Source organism: Prosopis cineraria, unplaced genomic scaffold, assembly GCF_029017545.1.
Source record: "Prosopis cineraria cultivar Desert tree isolate PC_DT_omini unplaced genomic scaffold, ASM2901754v1 PC7, whole genome shotgun sequence".
Classification (NCBI taxonomy): Eukaryota; Viridiplantae; Streptophyta; class Magnoliopsida; order Fabales; family Fabaceae; genus Prosopis; species Prosopis cineraria.
The window spans coordinates 30,988,389-31,006,725 of NW_026555338.1; the positions used below are offsets into that span (position 1 = coordinate 30,988,389).

The 18,337-nt window shown below is 35.5% G+C and overlaps 1 protein-coding gene and 1 pseudogene across 1 annotated transcript; one reads left to right on the plus strand and one right to left on the minus strand.

Annotated features, from left to right (window-relative positions):
* Positions 1–7,089: 7,089 nt before the first annotated feature.
* Positions 7,090–8,869, plus strand: LOC129314939 (GRAS family protein RAD1-like; annotated as a pseudogene).
* A 714-nt stretch (positions 8,870–9,583) lies between these two features.
* On the minus strand, positions 9,584–17,301 carry LOC129315511 (serine/threonine-protein kinase STE20-like). The gene is made up of 9 exons (XM_054959253.1): positions 17,038–17,301; positions 13,257–16,218; positions 13,093–13,170; positions 12,707–12,859; positions 12,372–12,535; positions 11,953–12,100; positions 11,753–11,875; positions 11,189–11,276; positions 9,584–10,081 (listed from the first exon to the last, which is right to left on the minus strand). Exons 2-9 carry the CDS (start codon positions 15,996–15,998, stop codon positions 9,888–9,890), a joined length of 3,690 nt encoding a protein of 1,229 aa, XP_054815228.1. The 5' UTR covers positions 15,999–16,218; positions 17,038–17,301; the 3' UTR covers positions 9,584–9,887.
* Positions 17,302–18,337: the final 1,036 nt, after the last annotated feature.

Consider the following 18,337-nt stretch of genomic DNA (forward strand, 5'->3'; position numbering starts at 1 on the left):
AAAGGAAAAATCATATTGGGATCCCATAGAAAGATTTTAATTACGAAGCAATCCCATGAAATGTAAAAATAATTTTAAAGTCTCATAGGCTTTGATGGTAAATAAATTTTGATATGCATTTACTAAAATGCCCTTATTAAAAAGAGCATTCGTTCCCGTTTGTCCTTCTTCTTCCTCTTCATTTAAGCTTCTCTCTTATGCTGTGTACCACACTCGCCCTCTATAATGACTTCCATTATTACCCAAATCTAAACTCATCTAATAAATCAACCCTTACGAATAAAGGTCAATCATGGCAAAGGTTAAAAGAATCAACAATCAAGCCTTTGAAATAATTTTATAAATCTTGGAATCCTAAAAATCATTTGAAAAATAAATAATAAAGTAGTAACACTTGAAATTTAGAGTAAGGAAAGTTGTAGAATCATGGAAATAGGTTGAGCATTTAAAACCAATTCAAATAGGGGAAAAATATATATTACAGCAAAACTATGCACATCTATTGCAAACAACTAGGATGCAAACATCTGCTGCAGCATATAGGCATTTATAGCATAGAATTATGTAGCAATGATTACAAACTTTCAAAGCACCTAATTAAATGCCCAAACCTTTGATTAAGGTGATCTAAACGCCCACAAGTAAATAATTTAGAAATCTAGCTGATGGCTTTGGATACAATGCAATTTGATAACAAAATGAGGATTTCGGAACACTTAGTGCCAAGACAAGCATTTATGCTCCATGCACAATCACACAAGTGTCTTCCCTCTTGAGCTATTACCAAGCACAAACCACTAACAAAATACTATTATCATATAACCATGTATGATTTAACAATTTAAACATCAATCCTCATCAGGCACACATTTGTATGGTTGGTCTTCTCTTAAAAGCTTAAGGCTAATAACCTAAAAATTCCTAAGTTAACAACAAGGATTCATATGCAAATGATCTATAATTAGCACATTACAATCATCCTATGTTGGCGCGTGTGTGCACGCACATACATATATTTCAGTACACAAAACAAAAGCAACTAGAAATATTACAAAACTACATTCTAGTGTTTGGCCTCGAGGGCTTCCTCTTTGTTCTTCACCTTATCATCTCTTGAAGAGATATTAACAAATGAAAGTGAGATTCAATTATCTCAGAAACTAAATAATTTGATTAAAGCATATTAAAGTATGGCATTTACATTAAGTAGGTAATTAACATTTCACATCAGACAAACTATGCATAAATTACAATACAATAATTAACTATAGTCTACATGATTAAAGGAACTACCTTATACCACTTCTTATATCATCTGATTGAATCCATGGGCTATTGACTCATATAGGTCTAGCCTATGCGATTAGACTAGCCCCTCTCTCTAATCGAGAGGGGTTACCTAGTCAAAGGTTCTCCCATACTCACTCTCGAACCATGTATTCTACCTACTTAAATTTCAGGGTGTCATAGTTATCAACCCAAACTAGAGACCAATGATACTCACCTTTGTGCCCAACCCATGCAACTCCCAAAAGAATATTGACAATACTAAGCACTTATATAATACAAATTGTCAATCACAGTAAGCAAACTCAGTGGAGGCCAGACCACGTGAATTTTTGCAATAATACAATTTACTACTTTAGGGTGAACTCCTACCTATCATAATCACGCAAGTTCATCTTACCTTGTGCTAACATATTCATGGTTCTCAATAACTCATGCAATTATACATGCATGACATGCTTATCACTATAACTCAAGAATTTGCATGCATACCACTTTATCAATCGTCAAGGCCACATAACCAATACATGGCCAATTCAGGTCCAACTATTCATAATCACACCTTCACATGATAACTATATATACGAAATCACCAACCACAATTCATCATAAAGACTTGTTCTTTGTAACTCATGCGTCAAACTCAAAGTTAATAAATTCATCATCATGCTTTTATTTGTTAATTCAAAGGCATCATAACATTGGTACAATTTTTCAAACAATATAATATACTCAAATTAAATTCTTGGTTACATTTACTCTTGGGTTACTACCTTAAGAGTTAAATTTAGATCTCATAAGAAAGCTGTCTCAAATACAAGCTCTGAGCATAATCAATCTACAACAAAAATTCAAAAACAACATTAATGACTAATTATTATTAATTAATCTTTACTCATGATTAAGGCCTAATACCCTCATTAAGCATGGTTAAGCATAATTAGCTCTAAAACTCTCTTCCTTTAACTTATATAACTCCTATTAAGCTTAATGACCATTGTTAGCTACTCTTAATAGCATAAACTAGCTTACTTAGCATTAATGTTAATCTTAAACCTCTCATTAAAGGCATTTAATGTTGTTAACCACCAAGACCAATTACTGGAAGCATTAAACAACATTCATAGACTTCAATGAACTCATTTAAGTGGTTGCAAGCAACTGTAGGTTCAAATAACACCTTACTCAACCCAAAAGTTCCTTAGAAAATGAGAAGAAGAGAGAAGAGGGAAGAAGGAAGCTTACTCAAGGTGTTTCTAGCCCTAGATAGCCTCTAATATAGCTTTAAGACGAACCTTAATAGAGATCTCCTTGTTTTCTCTCGACTAGACCTTCAAAAATCTCCTTAGTTTTCGTTGCTTAAAACACGTTTGGAGAGTTTAAAATTTGTTATGGTGCATAGTGCCATTTACCGTGGTGAATTTGCCAAAACAGCAAACTATACTTAAGCCCACTAATTTAGGCTCAAGATGGCCCAATAACCTTTCCAACCCTCATTTAAAATATCCTATGAGGTCCAAGTAGCCTAAAAGGACATCCAAACTCTAACATTAACTTCTAATTGCCACGTTAATTAATTAAATCTCTTAATTAATCTTACTCTTAGATTAAAAATTTAGAATGTTACCCCTTTATTATCCTCTTTTGAACTTCAACCTCTAGAAAGTGATTAATAAATCTCTCCTTCTTACACTCCTTATATAACTCAACTAATTGAGGAAAGAATCAAATATGAATACCATCAGAAATATGAATCAGATGCTCCAATTTTACATTCACCCAGGTCAGTAGATCCATATTCCTAACTTTTTATTTCTTCTATGGTCTTAGAAAATTACATATTTCCTCCCTCCCTCCAAAGCCTCTGATTCATGGAGTTTCCTTCTCCTCTTTTTCTCTTTCTATTGCTATTGTTCTCACCAAGGAAAACCAAGCCTTGGATGTGACTATTGCTATGTAGAAACTCAAGAATCAACAACCACAAATCAATGCATGCGAACTCGTTGGTGGGACCACGTGAGCCCAATGCTCTTATTGTCGTGTGCAAACTCATTAATGGCTATGCCCTTAGCTTGTGCCATCGAGATGATTCATATTATATTGGCCTTGCAATTCAACGTTGCAGTGAGTGGAAGATGGCATCACAAACATAGCATCGCTAGCAAGGGAGGAAGCACAAGTGGAAAAGGAGGATGAGGAGGAATCTGATAAGCTTGGTATTGTTGAGAAAGAAGAAGGATGAAGGGGGAGATGAGGATGAGGGCGACAACTAGGAGTGTGGCATAACATAAGAGATAAGCTTAGATAAAGAGCAAGAAGAAGGATGAAGAGCTTTATTTTTACATTTCATGGGACTTCTTGGTAGTTAGAATCTTTTTATAAGACTTCAGTGCGATTTAAAAAAAAAAACTATTAGTTTTAAAGCACCAAGTCTATAAGAGGCCATGTCATAATGTTTAAATATGGGCCAAAAATAGTACTTTAGTATTTAGTTTGAACACACTTCAACTAAAAAACTCTCTTTGACTTTGAGCTTTAAAGCCCCTCAAAGAAAAAAAAAATCTCACCCATGACTATTTTAAATGTCACGGTCATCCAATAAAAGAATATATCTCCTAACAAAAAAAAAATAGTCAATCAAAATTAGGATTATCAAAAAAAATTTAGTCTCTTATAATATGATGAATCAATGTTTGAGTATATATTGAGAGAGGTGAAAAATTAAAAAAATGAAAGATATTTGACTATCAATTATAGCTGGTTTAAGCATGAGATCTTGAGTTAGATTATGTATGAATGCAATAAAATATTTTTGGGAGAACTACCCCAATTAGCTCGAGAATATTTGAATATAATCCAGTCAAATAAGTATATAAGAAATTCTAATCTTTGAAATAAAATAATTATATTAAGAGAGGTATCCTAATTTAGTTTAATAATAATATTTGAATCTAACCTGATAGTAATAGATATATAACAATTGTATTTAAAGAAAAACAAAAAAAACTCATTAAATAATATCTATAACAACTCAAAAGAGGCTCTTGGTCTGATTCTTTCATCACATTTTTTAAAAAGTAAATACTGATTGTATGTGTGTAAGTGGATGTATGTCTTTTTTTTCATACAGGAAAGTGCTAGATTAGGGAATTTTTTTTTAAAAAAGTAAATATAAAATGAACTTAGAGTAATCAATTTTTTTTCAATTTTATCCCTTATTTTTTATTTCCATTTGAATTCTTAAACAATAATTTATTATGATTACTAATTATAAAAAGGGTAAAAATTAGAAAGTTACATCTTTTCTTTTTACAATTTCAATGTTACCACAACCATGTCTTAATAGGCTGTGAAGTTTATTCGTCTTATACTGAGGGGCAGAGTAGTATTAATTGTTATTATCAGCACAACCATTAAATTCATCTTGAAGCTTAGAGGGCCATTAGCACTGCTTCGCAAGAATGCAGATATATATCTTTTTTGCTGACTTGTCCTAAAAGTAAATGGCAATATGACATCAAATTGATGGTGTTTGAGGGAAAAAAAAAAAAAAGGGAAACAAGGATGTTTGTAAGATTAATCGAAAAGGAAAAGACAAGGTCCCAAAAAAAAAAAAAGAGAGGATAAAAAAGACAAAAAAGAGAAGGTAACAGTAACGGAATAACTAAATAATGGCTGATGGAAAGTCGAAGGTGGGTGTTAGATTAAGCCACCTTGAAGCGTCGTATTGTTTGTTAGCCGACTAAAGAGAGAAATATACCTTCACAGGGCAAACAAACACATGACGCACACCAACACAATCCAATCCAAGGTTCCCTCTTTCTCTTTCTTTACGCCAACCAACTAACCAACGGACCCCACTTCTCTCGTGCTTCACAATGCCGGCTTCCCTCATTTTTTCAACCAGCAATCTCGAGTTCAAATCCTATATTTGCATTTTTTATTAAATACTCGTTGAAAGAGTTGCTGCTTTTATAGTGCCTTTTGTGATTGCCACCACTTTATAGATTCAAATGCAGCATATACTGTGTTCATACATGGGAATATATCTCCTCTTGGTATGGGATCCAGAAATTGCAGAGTGAAAGTTTGATGAAGCTCATCAGCTTACTTGACGGCTTGATTAAAGGCACATGTACAACAATTAAAAGACCGCCAAAAGCCGTCCTCTTTATAATGACGAACAAATGAACAGGACCAAATTAATTACTATGTATGACCTCTTCCTGGTTTCCCTATACCTACCTGGCTACCTCGTGTGTGGCACATTAGTTCTTCTTAATCTTGTGAGTGAGTGAGAGAGAGAGAGAGAGAGAGATTGACAAGAGAGGTTTGAGTTTTAGGCGGATTCCCTGTACATACAGAGTTATAAATGAATATCTAGAAACCTGTTTTGTTTGTCTTCATCTATAAATTGATTCCTCTGCAATTTTTTTTTTTTTTTATGTTTTGGTAATGAAAATTTGGAGAGACAAAGGGAGGAAGAGAGACCTACCTTCTACTTTATTTTCATTTGTCTGTATATGTTTCCTCTTATGCTTTGGTAAAAAAATGATGCTGTGTTGAAAATGAGTCTTTCCCCCTCCAAAAAGTAGGAATCTATCTTCTCTATCTGTCCCTTACTAAATCTTTTGTACCAAAACTAGGGTATTTGTCGTGAAGTTTTTGTGCTTCACAGCATAATTCTTCAAAATGATTTACAACAATCACGAGGGAGATCCTATCTCCAAGCTCAACATGAATTACCCCCTCCGATTTTAATTATAGTATAGGACAAAGTTTTAAAATTCTATTTAGTCTCACAAATAGGGCAAAAATGTAGTAGTCAATTTTTTTTTTTAACATTGGCCCTCTTGATTGCACCAAGTTATAATTCTTAGACATACTTTATGATGATCATTAATTTTAGTGAAGATAAAATTGAAAAGTTAAACATTTTTTATAAGTTTAAAGATATTAACTACCATTCCTTAAGAATCATGAAAGTGATTAACTTTACCCTATAATGAGGATCAAAAGGAGTATTTGCTGCTAAACTTAACTTGAGCAGTAACATCTCAGATTATTAAAGGGGTTTTAGTTTCAATCCATTTTTTTATAGACTTAATGTGCACAGGCTCGTAGGAAAGTGACAATTCAACATATCACTGGAAGATGGAGGCATAAATGAAAGTGGTTGTGGGAGTTGGAACCAAATTTCTCTCGTACCATACCCCTTAAATACATAATTATTAATAGTAACTGTTTGAGAATATCCCAGAGCCTCAGAACTCCCTCCTAATTGGAGAAGCTCCTTGTATTTAAGACAAGTGCAATCAGCTTATGAAAAGAAATCAAAATTTACTGACACAATCATTTTATTAAATTCTCATCCATATCTTAAATCCCATTGGTTTATTTTTCGTAGTATGGAATTGACCACTACTCATATCTGACGTGCAAAACTTATTAAAGAATTAGACATTGCGTTTGCTACAAAGGCAGTGCTTACAGAATATACTTAGCTGGTAATCTTTGTATTAATTTCAGAAGTAATGCACATAATATATAACGAAGTTATAGATTGCTTTCTTTGAGAATATTGATATTATTTTTGAATTCTATTAATTTCATTGTTCTGTTCTCACAGAATATACTTTTGTTTTCTGTATGAAGCTAATTTCCTGCATTTACCACAAGAAGAATATTCTGACTCCTGTAAGTCAAAAGGGAAACTAACTTCTTAGCTCTTATGAACCAATGGTGATTAGAAATTTCTAATACTATAAACCTTTCCTTTTCCATTTTTGCAGGCGTCTCCAGGCTCCTCAATCTGCAATGGAAGATGTGAACATCTGGCTATCCTTCTCCATGAATGAGAATCTCAATCACGATTTCGCCATTCGAAGGTTCTGTCCTGCGAGAATAGAGCAAGAGCAAGGAGATCAGAGCCAAGATCATCAAGAAGAACCACCAACAGTACCTGGTGAAACTGAACTGTCTTCTCCCGGTGCTGCCACCACAAGCACTCCATGTCTGGCTTCTTCAGAAGTTGATGAATTTGTTGATAGCTTCATCAATATGGACCAGCATGACGATAATGAGTATGCCAATGAAGAATATCAAGAACCTCAAGAGAATCATCATCATGGTCAAACTTATGATCCTTTCACGGTGAATGATGATGAGATTGACCCATTCGCTATGTTGAATGAAGAATGTTATGGGTATGTTCCAATCACAATGGAGGGAGAAGAAATGGAGATGAGGGGCACCTTTGGTGCAGAAAAGATGAGCCTTGGTACGGACAAAGGGCTAGATTTGGTTCATATGCTGTTGGCTTGTGCTGAGGCTGTGGGCTGCAGAGACACTCAGCGGGCAGACTTACTGCTTAGAAAAATTTGGGCTTTGGCTAGTCCTTGCGGCGACTCATTACAGAGAGTCGCTTATTGTTTTGCTGAAGGATTGAAGTGTAGATTGTCACTTCTTCCTCACAATGTATCTCAGATAATACAGCGAAAAACAGTACTACCATAAATGCCTCCTCGGTAACGAGGGGGATGAAGTTGGAAGCTTTTCATCTCCTTTACCAAACCACACCATATATTGCTTTTGGCTACATGGCTGCAAATGAAGCTATATGCCAAGCATCACAAGGGAAAAACTCTTTACACGTAGTTGATCTTGGAATGGAACATACCCTTCAATGGTCTTCCTTGGTAAGGGCTCTTGCCTCGAGGCCTGAGGGCACTCCAAGGCTCCGGATCACAGGGTTAATCAACTACGAAGATGATGAACCGAAACTTCAATCAAGCATGAGTTTTCTTGCGGAGGAAGCAAGCTCCTTTGGGATAGCACTGGAGTTCCACATAATATCAGAGCCAGCAACCCCCTCTCTTCTAACTAGGGAGAATCTGAACTTGAGAGAAGGAGAAGCCTTGTTTGTTAATTGCATCCTGCACTTGCACAAGTATGTAAAAGAAAGTAGGGGCTATCTCAAGGCAATTCTGCAATCAATCAAGAAGTTAGGTCCGGCTGCACTTATTGTGGTAGAGCAAGATTCAAACCACAATGGGCCTTTCTTTCTAGGGAGATTTCTGGAATCATTACACTATTACTCTGCCATTTTTGACTCACTTGAGGCAAGTATGCCAAGAAATAGCCAGCCGAGGATGAAAATCGAAAGATTATATTTTGCAGGAGAGATTCGCAACATTGTAGCTTATGAAGGCCCTGATAGGATGGAAAGGCATGAAAGTGTAGATCGATGGCGAAGGCAACTGGGACGAGCAGGGTTTCAAGTCATGGCATTGAAGTGCACAAGTCAAGCTAGAATGATGCTTTCTGTTCATGACTGTGATGGATATACATTGTCCAGTCAGAAGGGTTGCCTTCTGCTTGGGTGGAGAGGAAGGTCAATAATGATGGCTTCTGCTTGGCAAGAAGCAACTTTGTAACGCATTCATGAAAAACTCTCGGAAAATTGGAAGACTAATGCAAGCATGTTATGCTTGTTATTGTCATGAGATCTATATCTGACATATTTACATGTTTAGTAATGATTAGCTTGATCTATTTATCTTTTACAGGGAAATAGAGGAAAAAAGACAGCAGAATGGTTGTGCTCTCATTCACAGCCTTGATTGTCTCTGCAACATGAGATCCGAATAAAGTCAAAATTATCTTCTACCTCGCCATGAACTTTTCATACTCGAAAAGGGTTAAATTTTGTGAAAAAATGTTTAGTTGTTCATAATTGTACTTCTTGATCATGTCAGGGACAGCATTCCCAAACCATATTTATTAAAGCAAGGAAAATAACCTACATCCTCAAAGTGGCAAAAAGTATAACCAATTTAACCATTTTCCAAAGATCACTTCCTGAACTCGCCACGATAGCTGAAATATCAGAAGCATGAGACTACTTCAAATAATGTTCTTCTCTTCTTTTGGGTTTACTATCCATGACCCCGTGCTACTACTTCCAACAATATCCTTATTGTATCTCTTGCAACTAGCAATACAAACGTATATTTACAATGTTTTTTTTTTTTACCGAAAAATGTATATTTACAATTTATAAAGAAATTATTTGAATAAATCAAAGTATCGAAATAAACGGATGTGTCAAATGAATGAGAAAAACTGCATTTTGTTTGACCTTTGGCAGCAAAAAGAGGAGAAGACTTAGTTATATGCAGCTGAATGTTGAATTTGATCATGTTACAGAAGCTGTAGCCAAGAGAGAGTTAAATATATCCCAGTGTCTCAAATTTAAGTAGTTCTGTAACATATACAGGCACAAAAAAATGAACCCTTCAGTTTCAAGTTTCATTCTATTGTAAGATCAGAGTGTTCCTTCAAAAGAAATAGTAGGAAAGAAAGGAACCAAATTCATAGTCCAAGATTGACTGTGCAAATACCATTACAAACAAAATTATCAACAACTATGATTTTAATGTGGTCCGGCACATAATACATCCAGTAAGCAGGAAAAAAAGGAGGGAGAAAACAGAATTTTACAATGACAATCCTTTATGTACTATTGCGAGACTTCTGTATAAATATACCACATTTGCAGTGCAAATGAATAAGTTAAAGGCATCAGATCTGTTGAACAATCATTTAGATGCCTTATAGCCTTGCCCTTTGGTCTGACTAGCAGCTGCAGACATCACCCTTAAGCGGCGAGCAATTTCTGTGAATGACGGCCTGGCTGCAGGGTTAGGTGCCCAACACTGCTCCATTAGTTGCCGCCACTCAGGATCGCAATAACTGGGGATTGTTGGCCTCAATGTGTTATTTACAATGCCTCCTGCTTGTAGTGTGTGTCACGGAGGCAGTGAGAAACCAATCACAACACCATAGGAAAACAAGGATAAAGGTGGAATGATGGGATGCAAGGGCGACATAATCTGATACTTTACATTCAAAATTCATAACTCAAATTTAGAATATCTTTAAATCTGTTCTCAATCATAAATTATTTTTACCTAAGACAAGCACATCTGATATCTCCCAGTGATCTGTTATGAAACAGATCCTGCAGTGAAGCCTGACCAAACTATAAAAACTTCCAGCAAATTTCAAACAGAAGTTTAACTGTAAAAAAATGATGTTTCTGGTGAACGGAATATTCCAACGGAACGCATAGATTAAGGAAACCACCTAAACCTATATGAATGACTTACTTTAAGAAAGTGATAGCGGAATAATTCTCAGTCCAAAAAGATGATAGAAAGCTCATAATTCTCTCAGTATATGTTAAACAGATCATCCAACTCTGTTACCTTACAGAAACAACCTCTGCTCAGGGAACTGATCATATATCCGGTAATTGGCATAATAAGATGGTCGATCTTCCAGGAGATATGTTTTATTACCTTGATTGTCTTTTCTTTATATTGTGTCGTCCACGTTCAGGAAATTTATTAATTTGGTCCAAAAGTAGGTAACTTAGATCAGTACATGTGTGTGTGAGAATATATAGGCTATAGTTTTGCCCGATTTGTTTATATGGACCTTTTATTCCAATTGTAACTGACACTTATTGACCTACGCTTTAAAAATTCAACTATTTGATCTTTAGTATTTAAATCCTCTGAAGATGAGAATCCATGAATTTCATGAAGTTTTCCGTTTTAAGAAAGAGAGAAAATTTTATGTTTTATAAAAAACAATAAAATGAGAGAAAGTACTAAAAGGAAAACTTCACATAAATTCATGATTCTCAACTCCAGAGAATTTAAATCCTTGATCATAACATTAAATCAGGCTTGTTCTCAAGTGTAACTCGATTATCATGAGTTATCAGTGAAAAATGCGTTGGCTAAGACTCGTGCCTTAGAAAGGTAGAAGAACACTCTGAGGTAAAGCAACTACAGACAGCTTTAAGAAGAGAAGAGAAGAGAAAGAAACATACCTATGATTGCACCATAGTGCATATTAGCATATGGTTCTTCACCAGTAAGAATCTCCCATAATACAATGCCAAACGAGAACACGTCAACCTAGAGAGTTGACAAAATATGTCATCAGTCCGTGCTTGCAAGGGAATATTAAGATCATATACAATAAAGATAATGAGAGACCATTAAAACAGTCCCACAGAGCACGGAGCTACACATGATTAATTTTAATTTCAATGCCAAACAAACCGGACAATAAATCAGAAGGCCCAAAATAAATTATTCTGGGTGCAGTAAATTAGAGAAAAAAAAATGAAGTTAAGAAAATTTCAATTATAGCATTCAAAAGAAATGCATGAAAATTCCTCCTGAGAAATAGAAATAAAATTTTTAGCTGGTCAGAGACACCATAATCTGAGATACAGATAATTTGAAGATCTATTGGAAATTAAATAAATGTCACCTTTTATATCAATAAATAAATAAATAAATAAATGTCACCATTATCTCTTTATTGGTCATCATAAAATTGCTCTACTCTAGTGAGTAAAATTTCAGATGAGAATTTGAAGTTTTACCTTCTCTGAGACTTTATTGCTGCTGCCATTCAAAAGCTCGGGCGCCATCCAAGGTAGGGTTCCTCGCACACCACCAGAAACCAGAGTATTTCGTTTAATTTTTGACAGGCCAAAATCACCAACCTGGAGATAGGGCACGTGATTAACTTCTTCAACAGTCAAGACAAGTTGCCAAAAGGAAAACTTTGCAACATAAATACCTTGCATATTGGCCGTAAAGGATCCTTTAAGTTCACAAGCAAATTGTCACACTTCAAGTCAAAATGCACAATATTTTTTGAGTGCAAATACTCCATTCCAAAAGCTGCATCCATGGCGATTATCAGCCTCTTGCGACGATCTAGATACCTGGAACCAAGATAGTGTCAAAAATCCAAGAACATAATCTTTCAGGAAAAAATATATATTTATGCCCTTAACATGATAACAAATAGGTCATGGTATCAAGGGTTTACGTTATTAGCTGACTGTGATATCCAGTGATATTGTCAATATCATATCAGTTTCTTTCAAACAATGTAAGGGGTAGCAGGCATGGATCTTGTAATTTTATTGTAACATGATGGTACAGGCATAACGAGGCTCAATGGAAATGCAATAACTCAGGATAGACCATTACCTATCCTTGCGAACCAAGACATGCCTTAGAGAACCATCTACCATGAACTCTGTAACAGTGGCTAATGTTCCTCCTGGCCCGTCCTGCACTACACCATAAAATGCCACCACATTTGGGTGATGAAGCTTGGAAAGTATGTCAGCTTCCCGCCAAAACTCTACAGTCTGAATTGAAACAAGGATCATCAATATAGAACCTCTAAGAAGACACTGTTGTACTTTTACACTCACTTTCATGCATAAGTGGCATGAAAATAAAATCTAACTATGATTAAAAAAAGAGTGAAAGAAAAAAAAATTACTTATTAGATTCAAAGGCGTGAAAGAATACATTACCAATCTCTCTTGTTCTGAAGATCTACCAGTGAAGCAGCTTTTCTTTATTCTTTTAATGGCAACATCAGTTCCCCTCCATTTTCCATGGTATACAGTCCCAAAGGTTCCTGAACCCAATTCTTTCAGTTCTTCAAGATCTTCATTATTTATCAGCTGCTATGAGCATAAAATCTTTCATAAATGTATGTAATCTTGTACACCTTTAATCTAATAATGTCACCCCATTTACCAATATTTTAATATTCTTTGTTTCAAGAGAAAATGCAGATATAACGTATCATCAGGAGGGCATGATAAAAGTAATGTGAGTTTAGATCCTTAAATTTTTATATGCTTTACTCCTATAGTAGAGGATTCTTTTTAGTAAACAAACCCAAGACTTATACCTGCAAAGTACTGATGTCAATACCATCCAAAGAATGATCATGCGGATGACCAATATTCCCTGTTTTATTCTTGACATCCTAAATTCAATCCATTACAAAATTTATCAGTGGAAAAGTATATTTGGGTATATTTTTCCCCATAAGAAAAGACATGCAAAGCATACCTCATATTCAGAGTCTTTTACTCTAGTGTTTCCCTTTGCTGGATCCAAATTCTTGTTTTCAGTCTCAGTAACTTGGGTCTGATCATAGTTTGGATGCAGCACAGTGGCCTCTGTTCTACCAGTTGTTACAAGCAATTTTTTCTGATTTTCTTCACCAAAATCATGGCCTACTGAAACTCCATCAGCTGGCAGGGGTGCAACTTGCTGAGATCTACTATCTCCTTCTTGTACTTTTCTTAATGTAGATGAAAAGCCTAGATGATCTTGATCAATTAGAGACACATTATCAAACCCTTCATTTGCCAACTTCTGAAAATAGGACCAACTTTTTGGCTCGTGATTTTCCACATTTAAGCTCAAGCCTGTTCCATCTGTTGGCAATGGGCTAACGCGTGAGGAATCTTCAGAGAGTATTGCCTTGGAGAACATATCATAAAGGTAATCACGGGGAAACCTGTCATCAATATCAATCATAATATCACCCTGAGCAGGTGTGGAAACAGCATCTGAGAGTAAACCTTGGGAAACATCTTGGCTCACATTCCCAGTTAGAGAAAAGGGCTGCAGTTGAACCTTAGCATCATTACTGGATTCTTTGTCAGAAGCATCACCCAAATTATGGTCAGATGGAACCTTGTGGAATGCAGGATGTTCAGTGCTGTTGGTTTCATCAACTAGGTGATTGTTATGGTTATCTTTGGATAAATTGGTTTCATTTTCTGATCGAAGGACCCAATCCTCATTTGCAGCAACTTTAGTATCTGTGACGTTTGCATCCGGCAACTGTTTATGATTTTGCAGCTGGGCAAGCCCATTCCCAATGGCATGGCCATTTGTATTCAAAGGTTTTGCTGTTGTGCTTGACACTGCAGTCAGGTTTGACAGATTTCCAACCTGAAACTGATCACTTGATTCTGTAGTTAAACTCTGTTGGTCGTAGCCAGAGAGTAAATCAGCCATGAGAACCTGAGAACCATGTGCATCATCTGACTTTGTGGACCGGTTCAGCAAATCTGCCTGCTCTCTAGGAATTCTCTCTGAATAATAGACTCTGTTGGGAAGTGCAGGTGGCTCAAGGCAACTCAAATCAATAACATTGGACCCAGCATTGACATAAGAAGGATTGAAAGCATTAGTAGAGGTAGAGTAGAGGTCATCTTCACCAGACTTCAGAATCTGTGTAGAATTCACTGCATTAGCCAATGAAGAGGCCTCTTCATAATGTTGGTGCTTGCCCTTGCTTTTTGAAGGCAATTTAGGTAGGTGCACCCCTTGTACAGCATTTGTAACTGATACTTCAGAAATATTACCTGGTAAATTTCCGTCAAATGGTTGTGTAGGAACAGGATATGGTGTTTCTGAGGATAAGCCTTTTCCAGAGTCACTTTCATGCTTAATGGAACTATCACCCCTTTTCTTTACCATCATTGCTGGCATTTCTGAATTTTGTACTTGCAACACATCAGGATGCCCTTCATTGATAATTCCTTGATTGCCAGGCACATGAGTAGGTGCAGAAACTGGAATCTGTCTAAAAGCTAAGTTGTTAGAAGAATCAACACCATAGTGCACTGGATATTGACTGGTGTCCCCCTGCTGGCTACTATGAAACAACAGATTGCTTTCATAAGCACTTGAGGCAGTTGGAATCATTGGTTGCGAAAACTGAATCCCCAATGATGAGTTAGCATCAGCAGCCAAGGAAGAACTAGCAGCTCCAGTTGATTCTATCTGTGCTCTACTGGCCTCCCTCTCAATATTCTGTCCATCTAGTTCATGTAAATTATCAGTGGAAGCACTCACAACATGAAGGACTGAATGGTTCCTTGATCCCAAGTCCATGCCATTAACAGCCACTACATACTGGACTTCTGTATCACCATCAACACTAGGATCATCCATATCAACCGTGGAAAACAGAAACATCCTAAGTTTTTGTGATCCTTCTCTGTTTTCTAGATCATGGCATTCCTCCATCATATTTCGCAGATCCTCATCACTAGATACAGAAACCAAGGCATCAAGATCTTCCCCAGGGAGCTGATACTTTATAAGATGAGTTTCGTTATAGAGTGATAAGGCTTTCTGCATAAGCTCCTGCCAACTTATGTCCTTTCTGATACAAATAATACGTGTTTCACCTCCAACATATCTAAGCTTTCCATCACTGGGGCGTGGCAATATTCTACCACCAAAACTACATAGAACCTTCATCTTCATTGATGAGCGGTTAGAAGCTCCAGAAGAAGCAAGACCATGAAGGACACGATTATTTTCTTGATTAGATGAAGTTCTAGGGATTGATCGAACTGACCCATAATTGCTTCTGTCCCGTTGCATAGAAGAGCCTCTTCTGTCAAATTCTTTGGGAACTTTTTCAACTTTTGGGAGCATAGAAATATCTGAGCCACTTTCAGATCCTGAATGACTAATGCCTAAAATACCCTTCAATTCCATATAACCTGTTGCATAATTGGGATCACCCATGATATTTGGAAAGACAGGCTGCCCAAGATTCACTCTATCTCGCATAAATTCAAGAGCAAATTCCTCACCAGTCTGGATGGAGTAATTAAGTACAGGTTTTTTATCTGACATATTACGGTCAGCAGGCCTCATATTAATACGCATGCCTTCCAGGCGGTCTTGAAAGGTAGATTGTGGTGCAGAATGGAGTTCCTCATTTTGAGGTTCCATGGTATTGTATTGTTGCTGTTTCTGCATTCCAAGTTGTTCCATCATACCATGATTTATAACATTTAAATGCCAGGATTTACCGTGATGCCATGATAATGGGACAGCACATAACAACCACGTAGAAAGAATGAATCTGATGCTACAAATTTAGTTTATGAATCTCATAAACAGCAAAAGAAGCTTTACTGATTCCAATTCAAGTCACCATGATTAAATATGCCAATGTTTCAGTAACCTTCAGAACTTTCTGTGCTTACCACCACCCCTGTAGGCATAGCATAGAAAGAGTTTAATTGATTAACATAGATGTGACAAAAGACAAAAGCAAATACATAATAGTTGGAACAGATATACAACTGTAAATGACAAGAAGCATTATGTTCAATAAAATCACAAAACCATATCACCAAAAGTCTAGCTTCTGCTACATATACATACATACATATATATATATATATATATCACTACGATATTTGTAGGGTAACCAGAAGCACTATATACCATCAGGGCTTTGTTCAGTCTAACAGTTCAACCTTTGTGGATGATTTGGTTCTCAGGGAGTTTCAATTACATAGTTATTCTCTTAAGTTTTTGTTGCACTGTAACTTACTGTGTTGTATTAATTGAGTATTTTACATCGTGTTGGACATCATATAGTTATTTTTTACGGTACTTGAGATCCTCACAGTCCAACCAAGAGGATCATTTAATCTCAAAGATCAAACAAACACTCAAACGCTAATAGTATAGAATCCTAGAAGCATATCAAAATCAGCGACAAAAGGACGCAAAAATATTACCCATCATTTTTTCTTGCACAGCACATGCAAATTCCAAAGGAAGAAGAAAGAAAAAAGAATTATCAATATGGATCATCTATTCACGTGATCACTTCGGTTCCACCCAATTTCGATCTTAGAATCTAGAAGTAATTAAACTGGGCTTCCACTATCAAAGCACAAGATACATCAATCATAATTGGAAAACATCAGTTGACTGAAACGATCAGCTAGAAAAAAATTGAACATCATTTGAAACACGGCTAAATCAGTGAAAATCCCATGAAACCAAATCTATTGAGTACCTTATTGATGACAGTTCTTCAGGCTCAGTTGTAGCTCAAGAAGGATTGAGAGAGGAAGATGAAAGGAAGACTATGAGTGAACTCGAAAAAAAATAGATGAATCCAATTTCGTTTAATCCCCACTTCCTCCTCTATTTTTTTTTTTTATTTGTATTTCGCTTTCCCAATCTGTGTCTACCTTATTTTCAATGATCCTTCCCACATAAGATGATGACTCGCGCTCTCGCCCCGTTTCTGTTTCTGCTTCTGGATAAAATATCTTATTCTTTCAGCAAACAGTCATACTGAGTAAGCATGCTGCAAGAAACAGTTAACCGATCAAGGCCCAAAATTTTTCCAAACAAACATCTTGGCCGGCATTTGATTCTCTTTCTCTATTTATTTGTTTTTTCCATAATTATTTTTAAATATAATATATATATATATATATAAAAGATAAATCATTGATGATAAATTTATGAAAAGGATACCCGATATAATAATTTATGATTAATGACGATGATTAACTCCATAGAAGAAAAACATTTATGGACTAAACCATTAAAAAAATAGATCTTTTAAAACAAGTTACATATTTTTTTTTCCTTAAAAAGGTTAGCTTTTCTAAGGTCAGTGTTCTTTTGTGAGAATGTCTAAGGTCAGTGTTCTTTTATAAGAAGGTCTTCATAAAAGTTATGTAATGTTAAAAAGTTAATACGTGTTCTATAAAAAATGTCAATGTATGAGGATGTCTTTTGATGGTCTTTTTTCTTAAAACCTTAATTTGTTTTTTAACATTTAACTTAAATACTCTGGTCAACTGCCACATGGTACCTTTGGTAAATGTGGGTCAAAATCTTCTTTGAAAATACTTTTTGTAGTATATGCATGGCATTAAGAGAAAATTATTTTTTTTCATAGATATGGTGTATCAAATTAAGATTTGATCCTTTAATGTTTGTCAAACCAGTTGTTTATTTCCATTGGTTTAGTACACAGATAAAACATGAACCATGGGTGTAAGAATATTTTTGATACTCAAGTAAATAATTGTTTATCGTGGATTTATGGTTTAAACAAAAACAAAGAAAAATGATACTTGAGTCTAAAAAATTAATTTAATGATGTTAATAAGTGAGTTATAAATAGTGATTCAAATTTCAAATGGTTGCAATATGAGATTCTTGATTATAAATCAAATATTTAAAAGTAAGAGATTAATTATCATGATTTATAATTGAAATTCTCATATTTAAAACTATCTAAATAGATATATGCAGCTCATCTTTTAGGTGAATTTTTAGAGCTTAATTATTGTTAA